This window comes from Mytilus californianus, unplaced genomic scaffold (genome assembly GCF_021869535.1).
Source record: "Mytilus californianus isolate M0D057914Y unplaced genomic scaffold, xbMytCali1.0.p SCAF_10, whole genome shotgun sequence".
Taxonomy (NCBI): Eukaryota; Metazoa; Mollusca; class Bivalvia; order Mytilida; family Mytilidae; genus Mytilus; species Mytilus californianus.
The window spans coordinates 69,459,779-69,483,944 of NW_026262582.1; the positions used below are offsets into that span (position 1 = coordinate 69,459,779).

At 32.7% G+C, this 24,166-nt stretch overlaps 1 protein-coding gene across 1 annotated transcript in view; it reads right to left on the reverse strand.

Annotated features, from left to right (window-relative positions):
• LOC127718417 (cell migration-inducing and hyaluronan-binding protein-like) overlaps positions 1 to 24,166 on the reverse strand; it is a 127,098-nt gene that overhangs the window by 93,578 nt on the left and 9,354 nt on the right. Inside the window, exons 3-13 of the mRNA XM_052224433.1 lie at positions 16,436 to 16,599; positions 15,406 to 15,547; positions 13,646 to 13,813; positions 12,069 to 12,287; positions 11,057 to 11,161; positions 9,269 to 9,405; positions 7,745 to 7,817; positions 6,656 to 6,789; positions 5,664 to 5,794; positions 5,246 to 5,315; positions 1,846 to 1,980 (exon numbers count right to left, since the gene is read on the reverse strand). Coding sequence (XP_052080393.1) covers positions 1,846 to 1,980; positions 5,246 to 5,315; positions 5,664 to 5,794; positions 6,656 to 6,789; positions 7,745 to 7,817; positions 9,269 to 9,405; positions 11,057 to 11,161; positions 12,069 to 12,287; positions 13,646 to 13,813; positions 15,406 to 15,547; positions 16,436 to 16,599 — 1,478 coding nt within the window. The remainder of the gene's footprint in view (positions 1 to 1,845; positions 1,981 to 5,245; positions 5,316 to 5,663; positions 5,795 to 6,655; positions 6,790 to 7,744; positions 7,818 to 9,268; positions 9,406 to 11,056; positions 11,162 to 12,068; positions 12,288 to 13,645; positions 13,814 to 15,405; positions 15,548 to 16,435; positions 16,600 to 24,166) is intronic.

Here is a 24,166-nt window from a genome sequence, read left to right on the forward strand (position 1 = left end):
ACTTTTTGTTTTTCTTTGTTGACATATTTGCTTGTTTTTATAGTGATTAAGATTATAACACAATGTTGACTGCTGTACTCCTATTTTTGACATTTTTACCTATTTCGTCTGTTTGTTTTGTTCACACGTCGTTGTCAATATAATGGAATTTAATGCGACTGGCATACAAAAGTAGAGGTTTAGCTAGTTATAAAACCAGGTTTAATCCACATTTTTCTACAAAAGAAAATGCCTGTTCCAAGTCAGGAATATGACAGTTGTTATCCATTCGTTTGACGTGTTTGAGCTTTTAATTTTTCCATTTGCTTAGGGACTCTCCGTTTAGAACTTTTACTCGGAGTTCTGTATTTTTGTTATATTACTTTTTGAAGATCTAGAAAACACATTCATCGAATCATGCATTTGCTTCATCCGGTAAAGAAAGTTGAACACACCTTTCTTAAATTGTCCTTTAATCAATTTTGAAATTATAAGAAACTAAGGTTTCAACTCCCTCAGTCACATTTGACCTTTAATGAATTTGGATATTTTTAGGTCCTTTTTGATTAAATAGCTCTTCAACTGTTTCGAATTTTGTACATCATTGGCTTTAAAATATTTGCCTCTGGACGTTTTTTATGAAGTTAAATCCAGAAAAGAGATTCGGACGCGTGCAATCTATTACATGTTGTTTTGTATATTTGACTGTTATTAAGGAAAATTCACGCTTATTAGTACATTTTAAAAGCATCTAGTAACAATTGTGTTTGATTCACTATTGTGCAACTGTCAGAATATTCCATACCTCATTTTGAATTTGGTCATTATTTTTAAATAGATCATGATAAATCCATTAGAAATAAATGCATGATACCTATTGCAGGGAGCACATTTTTTTTCTTTTCAATACTCATTGTGAGGTAAGTTCATGATAAAAGTTTGCCATCCAAAATGTAATTAAACACGTCGCAAAATAAAATATATAAAATAATGTAAAACCTATCCAACGGTCATTTTATCCCTAGACATTTTTAGAACATATTTCATGACTGCAAAGGTCAAAAGTGTTATTTAATGCGACTGTCATACAAGTGAGAGGTTGAGCTAGCTATAAAACCAGGCTTACTCCACCATTGTCTACATAAGAAAATGCCTGTACTGAGTCAGAAATATGACAGTTGTTATCAATTCGTTTGATGAGTTTGAGCTTTTGATTTTGCCATTTGGTTAGGGACTTTCCGTTTTGAATTTTCCTCGGAGTTCGATATTTTTGTTATATAACTTTTTAGATTATAACAACATTCTGGTACCTGGAACATGTTTAGACAGAGTTCAAGTATCATGATTATGTCTGAGTCATGAAGATACACAATACATCCATTGGAAACAAATTCAAATAGTATGTCCATTTAGTTAAGTAAAAGGTTCATCTAATTATCAATCTTATGCGGGACACAAGTTCTCTTGAATTCTGTATTTAATTGATACATCTTATATTTGCTTATGGTATACTCAATGAAAACCAATAATTCAATGAATATTAATAGTATTTACATTAGAAAAAATAAAAAATCAAGACGCTCTGTATTGATAATCACACCAACGCTGAACATTTGAATGTCATACAAGTGAGACTTTTTTTTATTTTACTCTTTTTTTGTAAACATCAGGAGTCATATGATAGATTTTAATAACTATATACTTAATTCAGTTAAAGGTAAAAGCAAATAATACCTTAGTTATGAGTTACTCTTGATTGTAGTAGTTTTATTAACTATAGAGAAAACCCTGATAAATCGTTGATACAATGATTGTCCTTTAAATTTTGTTATGAAAACCCGTAGAAAACAGATTTTCCATCCCTACCTTTTTATTTGAATGGGCAACATTGTTGTAGAATTCAGTAATAACTGTGCGTCTTGCTTCATCTTTTAACATGTATCCTTTATCAGCTGAAGGTCCTGTTGGAATGAGTGGATATGTAAACCAATATCCTCGTCCCTATATAAAATAAAAATTTGTGTATACGTAAGCTCACCAGTGGACGGAAGGTTGAATGGCTGCTTCACGTCCAGTGTACACTAAATGCATGTTCAGTACCTCAATATGGTTATGTGATATGAATATAAACCATGCGTTGTACTACATCGACACGATGAGTTGGTTTTTTAACGTGTTTTAACGTGCTTGTGCACAAGGTACCAGTCCTCCTATCATCCTACGAACACATTATTCTGACATCGAGCCGACCATTATTTGCTTATATCTTAAATGCCACGTGCTTAGAAACAGCAAATACCAATTTTCATGTTTTGACCTGACCGGAGATCGAACCCACGACCTCCCACACTTGAGCGAGAATGCTACCAAGAGATGACAGAGGTGGGAGTTGACAAAGAATTATTACAACCCTCAGAAAAATCCATGTTTCTTCACTTAAGATGTATGGCCCCACACGATAAAAACCAACTACGAATTAGGAAAAAATAGTTCAGTTTTTGAAGTTACTGATTTCAAATAATGTTATGGTTAAAATTTAGTTGTCATAATGACCACATCTTCACCAGTTGTATTGTAATCAACAATCAACAACTGAAATTAAATATCATTGATGCGGTTATGTTCTGTAAATATACTGTCACTCAATTGCAAATATTAAGATTCTTTTTCCCCAAGGGAGGTAATCATTGCTAAATCTTGCTTTATGAATTTGAAACGCCGTGTTTGATTTGACATCCAAATGGTTTTGATCCCAGCACAAAACATGAATCTGTCGTAGAGGTAACGCGTGTCTAATATGTACTTACATTAGCCAAATATTATAAGGATTTATTTTTTTGGTAACAATAAGGTCGAATAATTACAACTGCACCAGTCCTGGTATATTATATATTTGCATATAACACAAATTGATGGTCATCAGTATCACATACAAATAACCAAAATGTTCTTCTTTATTGTTTTTATTAATTTAAAATTGGTTGTTTATGTTGATCCGTTGCTTTCCTCTTATAGTTGATGTGTTTCCCTCGGTTTTGGTTTGTGAACCGGATTTGTTTCAGTTGAAGCGAATTGTGACTATTGAACAGCGGTATACTACTGTTGCCTTTATTTAAATTTTATCAATATTCGTGTAGCCGACAAAGTCAACCTTACATAAAATAACCCGAGCCCTTACCATACTCCAATCCCTAACCCAAACCCCTAACCTTAGCTCTAATTTTTAAACACTAAAATTGCTTTGAAAGTTTCGAAATACTAAAGATTTTCTACCCAAGGAATATATTACCTTAGCTGTATTTGCAAAACTTTTCGGAATAATGGGTGCTCAACGCTCTTCAACTTCATAGTTTAGAAGGCCTTTTTATCTTTTTTATTCAAGCGTCACATAATCAAATCATGGTATCTATGACGGGGTATTGCTCTGTTCCATACGAAAGTGATGCAACATGATAAAACTAATGTCAAAGGCTTTAACAAACATTCGTCACAGGACAGAAACAATCGGTTGTTCAAAGCATCACTAGTGACCTCTTTAATCTTGTTGGTTGTGATTTGGGTTTAACTTCTTTTATATCTTTTTGTTTCATAAAAATAATAAGGCAACTGGACACAGATTAGAAAGAGATTTGAGTGCGAAAACAAACACAAACATAAACACTAACTTATAACACAGGGAGGAACCTTAGCGTCATTGTTGTAGCGCTAAGGGACATTGTTCACAACTAGTAGGCAATATTGGAAGTTGGAAAAAAAACACAAACACTAACTTGTCTCCTTCCTCTAGAAGAGACGAGAGTGATTACAAAATGCAATGTTCAAAACACCAAGGCACATATCAGAAATTACCGCATTTTAAAGAAGTATGTTAAAAACACGAATAATCTACTCTTATTTACGATTTAAACATTTTCCCGATGATCCTATTGCATTAGGTAATGAACCAGACGTGATACCCAAAAATATCAGAAAAAGACATCAGGTATCAGTGCATCAATGCCACGTTGTCCATGTTGATTTGTGTAAATGTAACAAAAAAATGCATGAGACATAATACATACTATAGAGCACCTGTTGCATCTTTTTGGACGCGTAAAAAAATTGTTAACTACTAACTGTAATTTCATAAACAACCAATTTTAAATTAATAAAAACAATAAAGAAGAACATTTTGGTTATTTGTATGTGATACTGATGACACCATTAGTTCAAAAAAATTGCAGAAAAAAAATTAATAGAGGACTTGCTTAATATTCGCCCCGATATAGCAATATCCTGAAAGAAAGTAACACCTCAAAAAAAATTGGATACATATTTCAGTGCGCATGGCACGTGTTGATGAATAATCTTTATCAAATAGGCTCCAGAAAAAACGTATAGATTACTATATACTCAAAAAGTTGGAAAACCAAATATTAACAATTTCTAAATAGAGGCGGAAAATAACAAATTACAATATAAATTCATAAGCCATAACAGAATCCATGCCACAAAGTACATTCATTTGATAGATTTCAATTTTCTTATGCCAGCTGAGTAAACATTCTTGTGTTGTACTGTTACACCACTGTCCCAGCTTAGGGGGAGGGTTGGGATCCCGCTAACATGTTTAACCCCGCCACATTCTGTATGTATGTGCCTGTCCCAAGTCAGGAGCCTGTAATTTAGTGGTTGTCGTTTGTTGATGTGTTACATACTTGTTTTTCGTTCATTTTTTTGTACATAAATTAGGCCGTTAGTTTTCTCGTTTGAGTTGTTTTACATTTGTCATTTCGGGGCCTTTTATAGCTGACTATGCGGTATGGGCTTTGCTCATTGTTGAAGGCCGTATTGTTACATATAGTTGTTAATTTCTATGTCATTTGGTCTCTTGTGGAGAGTTGTCTCATTGGCAATCATACCACATCTTCTTTTTTATATAGACCCAAAAGGCAACGTACGCCTCATAACCATGTGCTTGAAAACTGGCCTGTTCAAACTGATAAATTGTAATTGTAATTTTTAAATCTATTTATTTGTGTGAATGCAAAATATTTTTTAAATGTTTAATGTTGAGTGATGAAATCGAATGTCGAATGTTGAAAACGAGTGTTGAATGTTGAAACACGAATGTTGAATATTGAAAGCAAATGTTAAAAAAAGACTGAAAAATAATGTTTAAGAAAACAATATTTTGAATATTGAATTTTAAATACTGAACCAACTTGACATTTGCGATTGTGAATGGGATTTTAACTAGTGCAGTGATAATTAAGTAAACATTTACCTGACCCCCTGCTGCTACGTTGTTTGTGACGTAACTAAGAGGATTTGTAATCCAGAAGGTAGCTGGTGCTCTGTAAAAAAAGTAAAATGGCGGTTTAACATTTTGCCGAATTTCTTCCTTAAGGATGAACTCAGGCGAGGTTTATGAGTTCTTGTCAAATGTTCGGACTTCTTGGGTTTTTTCTACATTACAGGGGAAAATATTTTGCCCCATATCACCAACTTTTTTCTATATTTAAGCACCCGTTGTAAACACACATAGTTTTTTCCTGAATAATACACGTTAAAATAAAAAATTTGAAAAATTGAAGATATGAAGATATGATTTATACTTTTCAAGACCTGATGCACATCCTTATAAAATTACCAAAATTGTTATAGAAAGACAAATGCTATAACGAGATATGTAAGATATTTACTTGTCAGCTATAATAAGTGTTCCTTTTTCCTGACCAAGCCCTAAGTTTCCATTTAATACCGTTCTCTTTTCGCCACCATCTTCTAAGAAATAACCGTGACCCTTTGTCATGTAACATACATTATCTTCCACCTAAATATATATAAAAAAATTCAAAATTTACCTTCATTTTAATGCATCCGATCTTAACAATAGATAACCTTGGATTAGTTGACAACAACCTTTCGGAATTTGGGTCCACAATTCTTTTCAATTTCGTATTTTATTTTGGTCTTTTTAACTTTTTGATTCATGTGTCACTGATGAGTCTTTTTGAAGTTAAAACGCGCGTCTGACAAAATTTTAAGTCTGGTATTTATGATGAGTTTAATATCGATATCAATAACTATTGTGATATTCGAGTATATTTAGAATACTATAAATGTCACTTGTATAGGATGAATTGCTTCGCTGCCGGTGCATTTGATTTCATCCCGGTCTTTTAATTTTCAATGCACTATTTTGTGGACTTTTGTTCGTCTTTTTTTTTTTTTTTTTTCTTTTTTATAGTGTTATTTTTTTATTCGACTTATGGTTTAATTTTCTTTTTTATTATATTGAAGTTTGAAATTTGTAGTAATTTTGACGTCATGTAAAGAACGCTGACACTGATTTTTTAACAAAAACTATTCATATGATCATATAGATGAATTAACTGTTTACAAAACATTGAATTGTTTGAAATACTAAGGATTTTCTACCCCTGGAATAGATTTTCGAACTTTTTGATTTGATCGTCACGACGTTAATCTGTTAGAACACATGTACAAAGCAATCACTTATACCGAACCTCTTCACGAATAACCAAAGGAATGTATTATTTAAAATTTATATTTCTTCTGCATATGTCAATTATTTGCTATATCATAAATCATGTTTAATTAACACTAGTTTTAGAACAAACATGTTTACATGTTTATACTTTTTTCTGACATAACCAATAACCGTACTTACAATTAGACCATGTGTTCCGTGAACAGTAACGCATCTGCTGTTGGAATGATGGATAGAGTTGTGTTTGATCCATGGCCTTGTAACTTTGTCTTCATCAACATCCTCACACATATGGAAATGAATAGGGTATCTGCCTGTAAGTTTAAATACCAAATATGAAATTAATTAATATAGAGATAATGAGATGTGGTATGATTGACTATAATAAAATAACATTAATGGTACCAATTTTACTACACCATATGCACATTTTGACAACTCATGTCTCTTCAGTGATGCCCGAGGCCAAAATATTTGAAGAGCTGATAAAACCAAATAGGACAAAAAGAACAGCCAAAGCCAAAGATACCAGAGACCAGAAGACAATTTTGTAAAATCGACCCAGTTTAAGTAAATGAAAAGAACACTTCCTATTGGAAACCAAATGCGTCCCCCTCTTTCCGACTTTTTCCTATATTCATATGGAGCAGATTTCATACAGGAGCTTATAAGGAAAAATTAAATCCAGCTAGCCTTATCCTTTAACTTCTGTGCTGCTATGTAAATTGTGTCTTCTCACTGAATTTTTCAAAGTTAGGTGACTATTATGAACGAATCCATCCCATCGAACTTGAAATAAAGGATACAACAGATAATGCTAAATAGTTATCAAAGTTACCACGATTATAATTAATGCTAAGTCTCCATCATATCTTGACATTAGAAATTAACAATGATGTTCGGCTTAGAACATAACTTTATGACAAAAGGGATGATGACAGCTTCCAAATTGTGAACTTTCCATTTCTATGAAGCACCATTCGAACAGCGCCTGCAAATAGAGAAATAGAGTATATATCTCCCAGTTGATACGTTTTTGTTAAATACCATGATTTGTCTTTTCTAAATCGATTTAAGAGATTTGAATGTCGGTAAACTGCTGTCGTCTTACTTTATCTGATCTTCGTTTTCAGGACAATTTCCCCACAGCATCTTGAAAAATGTAGAAAACAGAAGTTTCTGTAATGTGTCTTGCTAAACATCTAGCTATATAGAATGCAATCAAAAACATTTAAAAAAAAAAGCTATTCTTAGGTTGTTGTTACGTACCTAACACTTCTTGTTGACCTAGATCATTAAATTCTGCATTTTCAATATGAACGCTTTTGAATCCTTTCAATACCTGGATAAAGAGTTAAATGTAATGGCATTTAATATGAACACTTTGTTTCCCTATTTTCATTTTTTCCTATTGTGTCTGTCTGTTTTGTTCACGCATCGTTGTAAATATAGTGGAATTTGATGCGACTGCTACAAGTGAGAGGTTTAGCTAGCTATAAAACCAGGTTCAATCCACCATTTTCTTCATAAGAAAATGCCTGTACCAAGTCAGGAGTATGACAGTTGTTATCCATTCGTTTGATGTGTTTGAGCTTTTGATTTTGCCATTTGATTAGGGACTTTCCTTTTTGAATTTTCCTCGGAGTTCAGTATTTTTGTGATTTTACTTTTTTCGGAATCCTTTCAATACCTGTATATAGAGGTAAATGTAATGGCATTTTCAATATGAACGCTTTCGAATGCTTTCAGTACCTGAATATAGAGGTAAATATAATGAAATTTTCAATATAAACGCTTTTGAATGCTTTCAGTTCCTGAATATAGAATTACATGACTTAGTATTACAATTGATGATGAAATTAAAAAACAAAACAAATATAATTAAGTGATTTTAAAAGTTCTGCAAACAAATATTTTATTGTAATTTACCAGGAAGCAGACACTGCGAAAAAGGCGAAGCTGAATTTCTGGATTGGTTCTCAATAAATCGAATCAATTTTTAAGCTTTGATATATAATTATAAATTGAAAGTGCCTGGTACAACTTAATTGACTAATTCTGTGGTAAAATTATCATTTGCGTACAGTTGACAATTTCCGTCTGGACCAAACCGCTCTTACTCTTTTTGGAGGTAATGCAATTCCCGCCGTTGTTTTCACTTGATTACAAAGTAAAAATGGATTAACGATATCTAAACATCGGTAAAGTACTGTAGTGGATTGAACTTGGTTTTAAAGCTAGCTAAACCTCTCACTAGTAATTTTATGCACGGCTTGATATTATGTCTTTAAAAATTTTGAACAGAATTGAAAATTTTGTCTTGATCTGAAATAAACGTAGGAGAAAAAATGTCAAAGTAGGTACTTTCACGTTACAGTATAGAATTTATGCTTAAATGAGCAATATGACAGGTGCCACATGTAGAGTAGGATCAAAAACAACTTCGATCCTGCTGGGTTTCGGTCGGGTTCGTGTTGCTCGGTCTATTGTATTTATGAAATTTTTGTAAACTGTTAATTACTTTTTCGTCGTTTTTCGTGTGCTTTGCAATGATGTCTTCAGATTATCTTCGACTCGTGAGTTTTGATTTTCACTTTGGTATCTTCCGGTTCGTTTTGTCGTGTCCACAATCAGCTCCGATCCGCATATTACTCTACACTAACTTGATGGAGTAAAGGAAAAAATCACTGCACGAAGTTTGCACAAACAGGTACCCTTTTCTGTTAGTTGATTTCCTGGCGATAGATAATTTCACACTGTGAATGACATTTGTTTACTCTGTGATAAACTTACTTTAAGATTCCCACCATATGTAGTTGATCCTTCAGCATCTTCAGTGTCGAACAAAATGTTTCTGGTTAAGAGTCCAACTTCGCCTCTCATATCAACATTTTTGTAGATTTCGCCATAGTGAGTGAACTTTAGTGGACCTGCCGTAGATAAACGATACACGAGGCAATACTTAAAATGTGTTTGTTTCCCCTTTATGCTCTGCATCTACTATTATTGATACACGAATAAATTAGGATAAACTGTAAACACAGAGATATGTCTCACCTCTTTGTACTTTTGATAATGCAAATGTTGAAATTAAAATAGCAATACCTTAACATGTAAGTTATGCAAATATTCAAAGTTAATGAACCATGACTGAAGGTACATGGCAAAACAATCTCCATGGAAATGAGATGTGCCAATGCTAATACAAGTGCATACCAAATACCATAGACTTATCATAAGTCGTTCACAAACATTGACTTGTAAACTATGTTAAAGTTTCAAAGTCAATGAACCATAATGAGGAGTCTTCATGGAAACGATACTTGCAAATGCAAATAAATTTGCATACCAAATATCATTGACTTAATATTAGCGGTTCATCATATACTGATCTAATCACAAACTAGTACATGTAAAACTAAGCAATATTTTCAAAGTCAATAGCTATGACGAAGGGGGCTGGACCAAATATTCTCCATGGAAATGAGATGTGCTAATGCTTTACAATTGCATACCAATTAACATTGGCCTACCACTAATGGTTCCCCTTGAACTGACCTAATCACAAAATAATACATGTAAACTAAGCAAAAGTTTCAAAGTCAATAGACCATGACTGCGGGGGCGGGACAAAATATTCTCCATGGAAATGAGATATGCAAATGCTTATACAAATGCATACCAAATATCATTGACCTACCACTAGTGGTTCCCCATAAACTGGCCTTATTACAAACTAATACATATAAATTATAAGCAAAAGTTTCAAAGTCAATAGACCATGACTGAGGGGGCAGGGCCAAATAATCTCTATGGGAATGAGATGTGTCAGTGCTAATACAACTGCATACCAGATATCATTGACCAACCACTAGTGGTTCACCTTAAACTAGACCTTATCACAAACTAATACATTGTTGACGCCGCCGCCGTCGCCGCCGCCGACACAGGAGGCAGCATACCTATGTCTCGCTTTTTGACTCCGTCAAGGCGAGACAAAAACCAGTCAATGCTATTTTCCTCCATATCCATCTGCGTGAATTTATCAATGAAATGCACTTGATGGCAATCATGCAACCAAACAACTATCGCAATGTTTTATACGCGTAAAAGAGTTCTATAAATTACTTCACGTAATTCTTTTTCTTAACCAAGATACACATAATGAAAAAAATAAATAAAAGATAATGGCATTTCATTTTTTATACTGACTTCTTAAGCTGTAATATCAGCTCGGTATATCGGGCTAGATATTGGAGTTCGGTATGTTTTGTTATTTTACTTTCTTCGCTTGACATATTTATTTACGTCAGTATCAAAAACAAAAATGCAATTATTCTATCACTATGCAGTTTATCCATATATTTTTTCCAGTACATTTCTGTCATAACATATCAATCAGTACCGAAGTGATATAAAGACAATCAATAGCATGGTAAAAACATAACTTTCGCATCTTTTCACAAAAGTAATGCCAAAACCTAAAGCTTTAGCAATAATGACAATATCTATAATAATCAGGATACATTTGTTGGTGCGTCTATATGTGGTCACGTGAGTTTAATTGGTAAAGATACATACCCGATACCCGCTTCTGATTATCTCTACAGGACGGGCATTCGATGAGAGTTTTGTCTTCAGCCTGCTTCCAGTCATAGTCGGTAGATGCAATAACGACAGTATCTCCTATAAAGAAAACAGAAGATGAAACACATTTCTTCTTGAATTGTCGAAAAATAAACAAAATCGAGAGGACAATGTAAAGGGTATGAAAATTATTCATATCGACTTTTTGATATTTTTATGATATAATTGAAATTTAAGGTATGCTTAATCCCATACCTCATAGTCAAATAACATCAATAAAAACAACTGTTTCCTTTATAAAACAAGAAATAAGGTACTGATACAAACAGTTTTTAAAAATCTTAAAGTGAAATGATTTCGCCTTGTTTGCTATTCAAGAATTGAATGCTTCTTTTTGTAAATTTATTTGGGGGTAAAAGCGTTGACCGAAGTACATTTTGTATGTAGCGCGGAAGTGCTTCATTCTAAAAATGTGCGCACGCTCAACGCATTTACAACCCTATAAAATTACTAAAAGAAGCATTCAATACTTATAATTACATTTTTTTGCTAGGATCATGAAAACACGATTTGTATTAAGTTTTCTTTTATTTACCTGTGCACTTTATCGTGGAAGCACGTGTGATGATCAATGTTACATTTCATTTTGAAATGATGATTAATTTCAGAATGACGCGAGATTGCTGTTAGCCAATCAAAATAACGTATTATAATGAAACATACATGTAATGTTATCATTAGTACTTATTCAATCGATATTTTGCTTTCATGGATATAAAATTAGAGAAAATGTTAGAGAACTTTGATAGCTAATCAGGCAGCTAACAACCTAACGTCAAAGAATAAGGATATAAACTACTTCAGATCACCGTAAGGCCTTTTAATATGAAGGAAAACAACCGTATATCGTGTAATAAGCCTTCAATGCCCCCCTGGATAACAAAATGTAAGACAACTTCACATTTGTTTTTCTACTAAATTGATATAGATTTATGACTGAAACTACCTGTTTCCCATGTGCTGACATCTTCTATAAAAGTCAAAACTGGTCTGTATTTCAAATCGACTGCGACCAAAACTTCAGCTTTGGACCTTCCTTTCATTTCCATGTCAAATGAACTCGTCACTAGAACGATGAATCCTTCAACCAGCATTGAGACTTCGGCAATTGTTTTGCCTTCTGACTTCAACGGAAGGAATACCTCTTTCGTCATGGAAGTTGAGCCTGTAAATAGAATATGCCTCTTTTCATACATTTTGTTTTTATCAAAATGAACTTATTCAGAAAATCGAATTCAATCCTCGAGATCTGGGTTCGCAGTATCAAGATAGTATATTCTTACTCCAGTCTGAAAAAGACAATGTTGGTCGTAAGTAAACAGTACTGTTTTACCTTTGGTTGTAAGAAGAGCAGACATAGGATCACTAGTTTCGTTGAGCGAATTGATGTTTTACCTTTTGTTGAAAGAAGAGGGTACAATTATCCTGAGTATCCCTGAGCGGATTTATTGTTTTACCTTTGGTTGCAAGAAGAGCAAACGATCATCCTAAGCATCCCTGAACAGATTGATTGTTTAACCTTTTGTTTTGAGCAGAACGTACAATGTAAAACGGAGTGAGCTTTTATAGACTGTGCCTGTTGCTCAATCATATTCATATCTTAATGAATACAATATGACTTATTTTTTACCTTTTGTTGTAAGAAACACTTACAATGTAATACCAAGAAAGCTTTTATAGACTGTGCATGTTGCTCAACCATATTCATATCTTAATGAATAAAATATGACTTATTTTTTTACCTTATGTTGTAAGAAACACGTACAATGTAATACGGGGTGAGCTTTTATATACTGTGCCTGTTGCTCAATCATATTCATATCTTAATGAATAAAATATGACTTATTTTTTTACCTTTTGTTGTAAGAAACACGTACAATGTAATACGGGGTGAGCTTTTATAGTCTGTGTCAGTTGCTCAATCATATTCATATCTTAATAAATAAAATATGACTTATTTTTTTACCTTTTGTTGTAAGAAACACTTACAATATAATATCAAGAAAGCTTTTATAGACTGTGCATGTTGCTCAATCATATTCATATCTTAATGAATAAAATATGACTAATTTTTTACCTTTTGTTGTAAGAAACACGTACAATGGAATACGGGGTGAGCTTTTATAGACTGTGCCTGTTGCTCAATCATATTCATATCTTAATGAATAAAATATGACTTATTGTTTACCTTTTGTTGTAAGAAACACGTACAATGTAATACGGGGTGAGCTTTTATATACTGTGCCTGTTGCTTAATCATATTCATATCTTAATGAATAAAATATGACTTATTTTTTTACCTTTTGTTGTAAGAAACACGTACAATGGAATACGGGGTGAGCTTTTATAGACTGTGCCTGTTGCTCAATCATATTCATATCATAATGAATAAAATATGACTTATTGTTTACCTTTTGTTGTAAGAAACACGTACAATGTAATACGGGGTGAGCTTTTATAGACTGTGTCTGTTGCTCAATCATATTCATATCTTAATAAATAAAATATTATTTTTTGTTTTACCTTTTGTTGTAAGAAGAGCATACATTGCATCCTCAGTATCCCTGAGCGGATTCGTTCCATCTGTTTGTCCAGCTAATATTTCAATTGCTTCAAGTGCTCCACTGATGTCGCCTTTACGAGGTAAGTCTTTGTGTATTGCAATACCAACTATGTTGCCATTGGGTATACCTGTATTACACATACAAAATATAGTTAATACAAATAAAAAATGAAATATGGCAATAGGCATAGTAAGGTCACAATAAGTTCACGGAATTCTAAAATAAAATCTTTCTATAAGTCCAAAATATAATTCACAAAGACATTCGACTGTCGGATTTTTCAATGTTGTCTGACAAACTGCAAAACAACTGACAAAAAGACTCATTATGAGATCTTATTAGTTATTTTATATGAGCAATAGCCATGGCCGAAAACATTCTGCCACAAGATATCATACACAAAGATATTAACGTGTATAAAATATATGTTTGGTAAGGCCGTGGCTTCTGTCTAATTTTGTCAATAAAACTGTGTTTATTTCAAATATCAAATTTATTAGAAGTGATCCGTATGTATAATAACAAAGGCTCTTGATAGGGTTTACAGAATAAACAATACTGGGGTAAACTACAGAAAACTGGGCAAAAAAAAAAAATAAAGAATACGAAAAAAGGGCCAAAAAATAAAGAATATGGAAAAATTGGACAAAAAAATAAACGGTTGAGAAATATGGATGCACAAGTATACAGAATTGAGTTCAATGGGAAAAAATATAAAGAATAGAGAAAAATAATCTAAAATCTTAAAGAATACAGAAATGAAGGAACCCGCATCCAGCCCTGTTAAAACATCGGAAAGAATCAATAGTAAGGGAGTAGGTTTATGAAAATATTGGTCCTAAAATTTCATGAAATTTAACTTTATCAATCTAAGTGACATTGCAATGTAAAACTATCTGACTAATATGAATTAAACAAGCTCTTGTCCCATACGACTGTAGTGATCAAGAGTGTGCGATCTAACGTTGAAAATCAATATTTTCCAGAAAAATATGCCGATTAAATTTTACGAAATTTTCCTTCAGAAGGCATTGGCAACACGCATTGACCACCATAATTTTTGGCTATCATTTGTATCACACCGAATAAATCTTTTTAAAACAAATCTGTTTTGGTGGAAGGGTGTTGCCGATGATTGTCAGATGTAGATATACCTTAAAATGCAGTTAAAACAGAAATGAATAGTTCAAAATCAGTTAAATATCACACTTCTGAAGTTGTCAACACTGAAAACAAAACAGTAAACAGAAAACAAAACTTCTAAATTATCTTAATATGTAATTATTTGATGATGAATATTGATGTATAGGTATGATATTACAAATTCAGATTTTTAAGGACCCTGCTCCTTTTCACCTGGCTTACATCTTCACTTTTAACATGTGACCTGCACGTATCGTATTGTTGAAACATGGCATTAAAGGATTCTATAGTACTGTCACACATGTATATGAGGGTCTGGATGGGGTTAGCAGGTTACAGAATTAAAGGCAAAATTGCAGGATAAAGGGCAACAAAAATAGAGAATAAAGAAAAATAGCTGAATATTGGGGTTTTAAAATATAAATAATGGACAAAGTAGATAAAGGGACAGAGAAAACTAATTTTAAAAAACACTAATAAGATTACTGAATTGAAGGACCCCCATCCAGACCCTCCTTTATATACCTAACTTCAGACAGATTATACTTGCCAAATAAAATATATCATTAATCTTACCTTCTAAGAGATTTACGAATCTTAGGATAAGTTCTGGATATTTTCTACGATTGATCATAAAGTTGAAGAATGCTGAGTCAACTAGTTCTCCTGTAGTAGGGTTGATACTGTAAACAGCAAGTCCTTTACTATTAGTATTTTCCTGTAAAAAGATATCACATATTTAAATCAAATCCCAGAATCTTGGTACAGTTTTAGGTTCCACCACTGGTGTACCGATTAAGACTGATAAATAAATAACTTTTCAATTTTTATTCTTTCATTTTCAATTAAGTTGTGTTCAGATTATGTCTAGACTGTTCACTAGTTGTTATTAATAACATAAAAGGTACCAATTTTTCTGCACTAGATGCGCATTTTGACAATTAATGTCTCTTCAGTGATGCTCAAGGCTAACATATTTGAAAATCCAAAGCTTATTAAAACGATGAAGAGCTATAAACCAAAAAAGGACAAAAAAGTATAGCCAAAGCTGAGCAAGGAATCAGAGGTTTGCATGAGGGAGATAAATTCCTCAATTTAAAATAATTTCAAAAATTTTATAACAGCAAATTTTAATAACACAATATCCGTATTTTCATGCCAGTAACGAAGTACTGGCTACTGGGCTGGTTTTACCCTCGGGGACTATCAGTCCACCAGCAGATGCATCGACCCAGGGGTAATAATAACATAAACGGTACCAATTTTTCTGCACCAGATGCGCATTTTGACAATCAATGTCTCTTCAGTGATGCTCAAGGCCAACACATTTGGAAATCCAAAGCTTATTAAAAAGATCAAGTTTCTTTTTACTACTCAATGATGTTGTGCATTTAGCCTTCCATAAAATAGAAAAAGGATATTGTATCCGGAATGCTTAGCTAATCCTGCTCCACATTTCAAAGCGACACCCGTCGTGTTGATAATTAGCACTTATCTTACCATAAGAATTTACCACATTCGTAAACAATCGCCGGTCATGCAAATTAATTCAATCAATGATCAATGATCAGTGTACATATGTCAATGTGTTAAACATTTCACTTACCTGATGGCTAGCAATAACTTCTGTATCAGTGTTGAATTTTGGAGCGGTCTGCGCAAGCTTGGTCCAGGAAAGTTTTGGTTTTCCGTGAATTTCGAGTGTTCCACCAGCTGTAACAAATAATGCTTTATCTCCGCCAGCACCAAGATTGTTTTCTTCAACATTTCCTGAAGTAATCAATATAAAATGATGCAAAATTTGTAAACAAATAATATTTCGAAACGCTTAAAGAAAGGGAACAAGATTGTATGAGATGATGTCTTTCAATGTCGATTGTCGTCTTAGTGAAGCGATGCATTATCATTCGTGCACAGTTTGTCTAGGTACCGACCGTTCTTCTTAGGCGTGAGTATGTTGCTTCGAACGCATGAATTTTATAATGTGTTGTTTTCAATTTTTTTTAACAGCACTGGGTCGATACCTCTGCTGGTGGACTATCAGTCCCCGAGTGTATCATCAGCTCAGTAGTCAGTATTTCGGTACTAACATGATTTATAATATACTATCTAAAATTGCCCGTTTATAAATTTTGAAATTATACAGAAAGTAAGGTTTCAACTCCCTCAGGCAAAGTTGGCCTTCAGATGGATTTGGCTATTTTGTTAGGTCCTATTTGGTTTATAGCTCTTCAACGTTTTCGGTCCTTATACATCCTTGGCTTTCAAATATTTGGCTTTGGGCGTTCCTGATGAAGGTTAATCCAGAAAAGCGCTTCGAACGCATGAATTTTATAACGTTTTGTTTTCAATTTTTTCTTTTGCAAGGGTTTCAAAGTTAAATACATAGAATAAAAAGAGTCTTCTTCGGGAAAAAGATGTGGGTATAGCAATAGGGTCATTTCAGGCAGTAAAACGCTGTCTAAAGTTCATGTGGTGACCGTTTTGTTGCGCGGGATGTATATCATATCCGTGTGGAATGTGGACGTATATCCACATGTCGCGAGTAGGGCGAATACCATGCTCACTACACGTAAAAGAGCTCTTGCAAAACTCTCTTAGGGTCGGCAGGTGGCCTGTTGCAACAATAAACCTTTTCTCCATCTATCATATCCGGATTTATCAGTGGCAGCCTAAATGTACCGCCTTTTATTACGATGAACCTATCTTATGAGCCTAAATGTACCTAATTATTTATTTGTTTTCGAACTGAACATGCATGAAATATTTGCTTTAATTATATAATATAATTTATAATTCATGTCAAAATGCCAGATTTTGATTAGTTGCTCAGGAGGGAGACAATTTACTCTCTCCAATGGCAAATACTATATTACCCTTCACGGAGACTCTTTATCAAGTGTGCGCATTAATAAATAATGATGATTGTTATGAACAAGACGTCATAGTTAATGACTTTGAATTTGAAATTAAATCGACAGGAATAACAAAACATAACACATATCTGAGAGGATGATAGAGCAGATTGTTACCCCTCGCCTCAGTTGACAATGTTTTCTCCGGGTAACAATCTGCTCCAACAAACTCTCAGCTATGTCTCATTGCGTGAACCTCTGAGTGTTCACGCAGTATATATTGGACGACCTCCGTAGTCTTTTGGAACACCGGAAGTCTTTTCGGAATACATCTGTTCTTTCTCTGGCCCCCTTTGATATTCAGAATACAGCTTCTATTCGGAACTACATGCACAATAGCTTATTAATCGACCTATTGAATATGTAGTAGCATTTTAAAGTTGCTATAGAGATATGTGTTTAGTTTTAATTAGAGTCGCATATGTTAAGAAATTTGTTCTGATGCAAGCTGTGTTAATAATATAGATTTTAAAACTGCCTAATTTTCAAACAACCTTCATCCATAATCATTTTAATGTGAGTTGCACACGAATACAAGCTGCTGATATTTACATTACCTATATGCGTAGTTATTTTAATTAGAGTCAAACGTTGATACCAGCTGTGTTCAGATATAAGATAAGATTTCATATAAACAATGCGATATATATGAAACGAATACGCGAATTTAAGATTCGTTAAAACTGAAATTAAAAAAAAAGTCCATCTAGCATTTCATTTAAGATTCTACATCAAGGGAAGATGTACAAAACAAGGAATTTCGTTTTTTTTTAATACTGAAATTAAAAGGAAGTCTTTCTTGCATTTTAATAAAATTTTACGTCTAGGATAAGTGTAAAAAACGAGGATTTTTATAAAAATTTTCGTTTATTTAGGATAACGTAAAAATTAATTATGAAATAAAATTGCGAATGGATATGGGGAATATGTCAAAGAGACAACAACCCGACCAAAGAGCACACAACAGCCGAAGGCCACCAATGGGTCTTCAACGCAGCGAGAAAATCCCGCAGCCGGAGGTGGTCCTCAGCTGGCCCCTAAATAAAATTGTGTACTAGTTCAGTGAAAATGGAACTCACCCTAAACTCCAAAACATATAAATGAACTAAAATTTAAAAACATACAAGACTAACAAAGACCAGAGGCTCCTGACTTGGAACAGGCGCAAAAAGGGTTAAACATGTTTTGTAAGATCTCAACCCTCCCCCTATACATCTAGCCAATGTCGAATAAAGAAACGCATAGCAATACGCACAGTAAAACTCAGTTTAAAGGAGACATGACACGATTTTCAATTTGTGTTTCAAAATGTTTATTTATACTTAACTTTCCCCAAAAATACATCGATAGCAATATGAGTGTCAAATATTTGTTAAAATATGTATTTGAATGAGATTTTAATGCAACTATTTATCGACCTGTCAAATATGCATATTTCCATCCCGGAAGTCACTCAGAACGAGGCTACTACGTCAGTGGTTCCTTTCATTCATATTAACATATGGTACAGCGCAAATTTAGTTTCGATTATTATCCAACAAAACGCATGACAGTGATAAAAAAATGAGTATGTGTGATGCCGGTGGATTCAACAATATAATTAAAAAGAATATTGACATGATATTTTCTGTTTTTCGAATGGCACGCGGACTTAAAAGGTGTAAAGATAGGATTTGTTAACAAGCCCAAACTACACTTCTTTCCGCCCACTTTCATAAGGAATCCAGGGTCTTGGGTGCCATGCCATGAGTTCATCATAGGTTACAGGTGAACGGTACAGGTGATTGAGTTTCGCAATTTCAGGTCTCGTTTGAAGTTGCAAGCTTCAGGTGTCACGCCACATTGGGGATTGATAAGATATAGTTATTACGCAATATTACTTCATAAGCTCTTTGTGTACATCCTGGATGTTGGTTTTGCCGAGGGCACAGGTGAGATTGGAATATATTATTGTTACAGTAATACAGGTACAACTACCTGATGTTTAATGAATACCTGCATGTAGTACGACCATACAATACCCTATGCACCACCAATTAAATACCCTAACCAGCGTTGATAACTAATTATAGACAACCTGTATATAGTATTTTTATTGCTTTAAAGAATATGCAGATATAAAAAGGTTTATAACAGATGCATATGCAGGGGGATATATGTTTTGTGAGCGCCTACCCCCCCCCCCCCCCCCCTCCAAACGTGTGATAGCGGTCTTACAGCAGTACATAAGAACTATACAAACCAGTCTAACTCAAAAGATCGGTACGAAGTACAGAAACCACTTACGTAAAAACAATAGAGATAACGCACAAATAATGTATGCTAGATCAAAGCCAAATACAAATAATACATAATTCATGTATTCGAAGACTGAAGTATGTAACATGTAAACATTTTCATACTCAGTACGATTGAAAATTTAATATCTATTCAAATGACCCCTTTTTGAAGAAATATTAAGTTGTGAATATTTTCCTGGATTCAAGCATTTTGCTGGTAGCAATAAACAAATTGATTGCTAAATGATATTTGGAATAGAAGGGTGGAAATGTGTGAACTTGAATTTACTTTGTGTAATTCCTTAAATTTGAAGTTAAATTTATAAAGTTTGGATGGAATTGTATACGTTAGAAGTGTAATATAACTATATTAATTATTTCAACATAAGACTACAGTAGTTCAAGGTAAATAACATAACACGCGACTTAATCACACTACAGGTGCCTTCTTACCTTTCACCTGGTCAAGTACATGTATGCTATAGGTGTCAAAATTTAATTACTAATACAACAGCCTCCAATAAATGTTTTGTATTGTTTAATTCTATACATAAGGTGAGACGTAAATAAAATATTGAATTGAATTGTTTACATAAAAAGGTGGAAAGGAAAGTAATAAAATTGTTAATTGAATATCTTAATGCAGAAAAAGTGTGATGAAGGATTTGCCACTATACAAATCCTTGGCGTGATGTATGGTTTCCAACCAAAAAAAATATATGCATAACTTTTGGTGATAATTTATACCTATTAAAAGTCTCACCGTAACCAAAACAAAACAAAAAAACAAAACAAAAAACGTACCCTTTGCGAACGCATAATTTTACTTTTACTATCGTTTTTTTTTTCTTTTTTTTCTGCTTCGGGCGCACACATAATTATAAAATTACCGTAACAGAGAGAAAAAAGAACAATTTGATCATCAATAATAAAATTTATAATTTGAATCATGATTAGAAGTAGTTTTATTTGAATAAATAAAAAATGAGGAAAGCGGTTTATTAAATTTATTCGACAAACCTATATGACGAAGTCGATACACTATGGACGGTATTGAAAGCACTTTTCCCGATTACTGACAAACAACAAAGACAATTGACCTCATCAATTTGAGCCATTGCATGTGTGTGGAAAATAACCAAGAAAAGGATATTAATTCTTCATGCGAAAAGTCCAACAAGGACGATTTTTCAAACAATACCGATCGGATTGTTACCACAGTAAGAGACATTTTCCCAGCTTGTAACCACTGACGTAAGCGCGATCACGTGATCGTTATCTAATTAAAACTCATTCATTATGACAAGCGCTGGATTCTTTGACCTAGAAAATGCCGATTAATCATGTTTTGACTAGCAGAATTGTACAAAATATGTTTTAAGACTAATATTTATCAATTTACTGAAAAAATTAAAAAAAAATTTAAAAATCGTGTCACGTCTTCTTTAAAAGAAGTCCGAGTTCGATGTCAGAATAGGTAACAAAAGAAAGTACATTTTAGTTTTTATTTTAATTGAAATTGCAAAATGAGATAATTACAGTAATTTATTTTTGTTTAAATATTGCAACATTAATTCCATTTTGTTTAATAACAAATCATATTGTTAGAGGTACCTTTTTCCTTTTTCGTTATTAAAATATGAATAGGTAGAAATTAAATTTCAAAAAAAATAACTGAAATCTAAAATATATTTTAAAAAATTACATTGCATGCAAGATATGAAAATATTTTAAGCAATGAAATGACGACTTAGGAAGATTAATTAAATATGCCGCGTAAATTACGATCGATAACATCAAAGTTAATCATGCATGAAATATTACCAGACTTGACAGGCTCAGCGATAAGATATCAAATGTCTAATTACAGACACCGAGTGGTGATAGATGTAGGCAGAGATAAAAAACGAATTTCTATTTATAGTAATTAGGGCTCATCAAAGTTTTCGTCAAAATATAAAAAACAAATAATATATATTTCTTTAAGACGACAGGATGATGAATATTCGGTTTTAATCTGATAAATACGAAATTGTAAAATAGTTTTAGGAGATTTTGAAATTTGTTTATTTATGAATTTGCAGTGTATATAATGTGCGAATCCTGAAATACCATTTTCAATGTATCCGTTATGAATTTCTAATGTAGAAAGATAAATAAACAGACGACAAATTCATTATTTTTTAATAGAATGTACTGTTTTTATAAATTCATGATAAAGGTATGAGATGAGGACGGGTTTTCATCGCGCCTACAGCCATCCAGTTGTAAAATTGATACACAAATAGATAAATATTAAGAATAGTTGACGAAAAGATCGTGCAAGAGATTTAAAGCAGCAGTTAAGTTTCATTTGCAGAAAAATGTACCTTTAAACATAATTATTAATGTTGTATAACTTGAAACAGGTTTTATTATTCAGCTTGTTGATATTGAATTAAATTTCACTATGCTGTTTTCGTCATATAACGTTTTAATTTAGCCGACTCTTTAACAAAATTTTTTTGAAGTCAGAAGGATTGATTATATGTGACCCGCCACGACATTTCCATGCTTATGGAGGTAGAACATCATTGTGAGAAAAACGCTGTTAACTACATGTGACTAGTCACTTCCAGGCTTATAAGGGTACATTGTCTAAAATTTGCTTTTTGTATATTTATCTAGAACATTCTGAAGCAAAAAATTCTGTCATGTTATTATGACATATTTTGTGTAATAACAATGAAACGAGTCATTTCGAATACCGACATGATAATGAGACTGTTCGATGACGAATTTTTCATTATCGAAGACAATAATTGATAAAATACAAAATTATTGTACTTTATTGGCGCTTAGTAATCTTCAACAGCGTATTTGAATAAAAATTTCAAACGAATCAAATTTTCAACATTACAAACAGTTTTTATCTCTATTTTAGAAAATGTAATTGAAACTTGTTAAAATGAAGTTAGTATAAAATTTGTCAAAGAAAGCTTTCAGAATTCCTTTTTTTATTTGTCTTCTAACTTTGATTTATGATGCATGTCTCTATACAAAGTATGCGACGCGTAGCAGTTTATAAGTAGTTGTTCTCATATATGCATTTAAAACGGTGCATTTATTATGGATATATTTTAGACTCCATTTATGAAAATCTAAAGAGCAGAGAATTTTGAATTTTTTGTATCAATTTAAAATGTAGATTCAAATATTTTTCACTTCAAACGATAACGTAAAATTTCTTCAGAACTTATATATGATGTGTCATATACTAGTCAACAAAAGAACCTGGTTCATCAACTATCTGCTCAGATACTAGTGACTTTTAACAAAGTCTGAGTACATCTTATACAGTAAAGAAAGTTTGAGCAACCTTAATTTATGTATGAATTTTTTATAAATCGTTGTTACAAATAAGCAAATACGTAATTGTAAGAATACACGGATATTGAATACAATTTATTGTTACATGTTTAAATAGTTATATATAACGGGGTATAACCGCCGTATAGTTGATTCCGGACGTTAATCGCTGCATCGCACAGCGATGTCGGTAGATAGACCGTCCTCATACCCAACTATATCAGTCCTATTCAGGACCGATAACTCTGTCGATAAATATTGTCGGGTAAACAATGTTGTTGAAATCAGAGCAATTGTATTATATGTCTCTGTTGAAATGTATACAATAACAAATTTTTTTACACAAGTTTAACTTTATATCGATTTATTGAATGCCTGGATTTTGCTTAAAATATTGAATTAAAAAAATAAATAATAAAATCATATTCAATGAAATCTCGTTTAATTTTTTACGAAATAATACAAAATCCATTTAAATTGAAATTTGAATCAAAATATTTCTTTAAAATAATTATAGAAACATAAATATTAGTTTGATTATCTTTTAAAGCAAAAATTATTTGTTTAAAGATTTTTTTTTATAATATTCATATTTTCTTTAAGTTTATTATGATACATACTTCTTCTGGTTTGACACGGGGAAGAGAAGATATTTATTTGTACAGTTATGAAAACTTTTGTATATCACAAAATTTAAACTCTGGTAATACATGTATACACAGGATGTTTAATGTCACCTGGTTGCTTTTGGTTTGCACGTCTACCTGACAATATATTGTTATGTAACATTACATC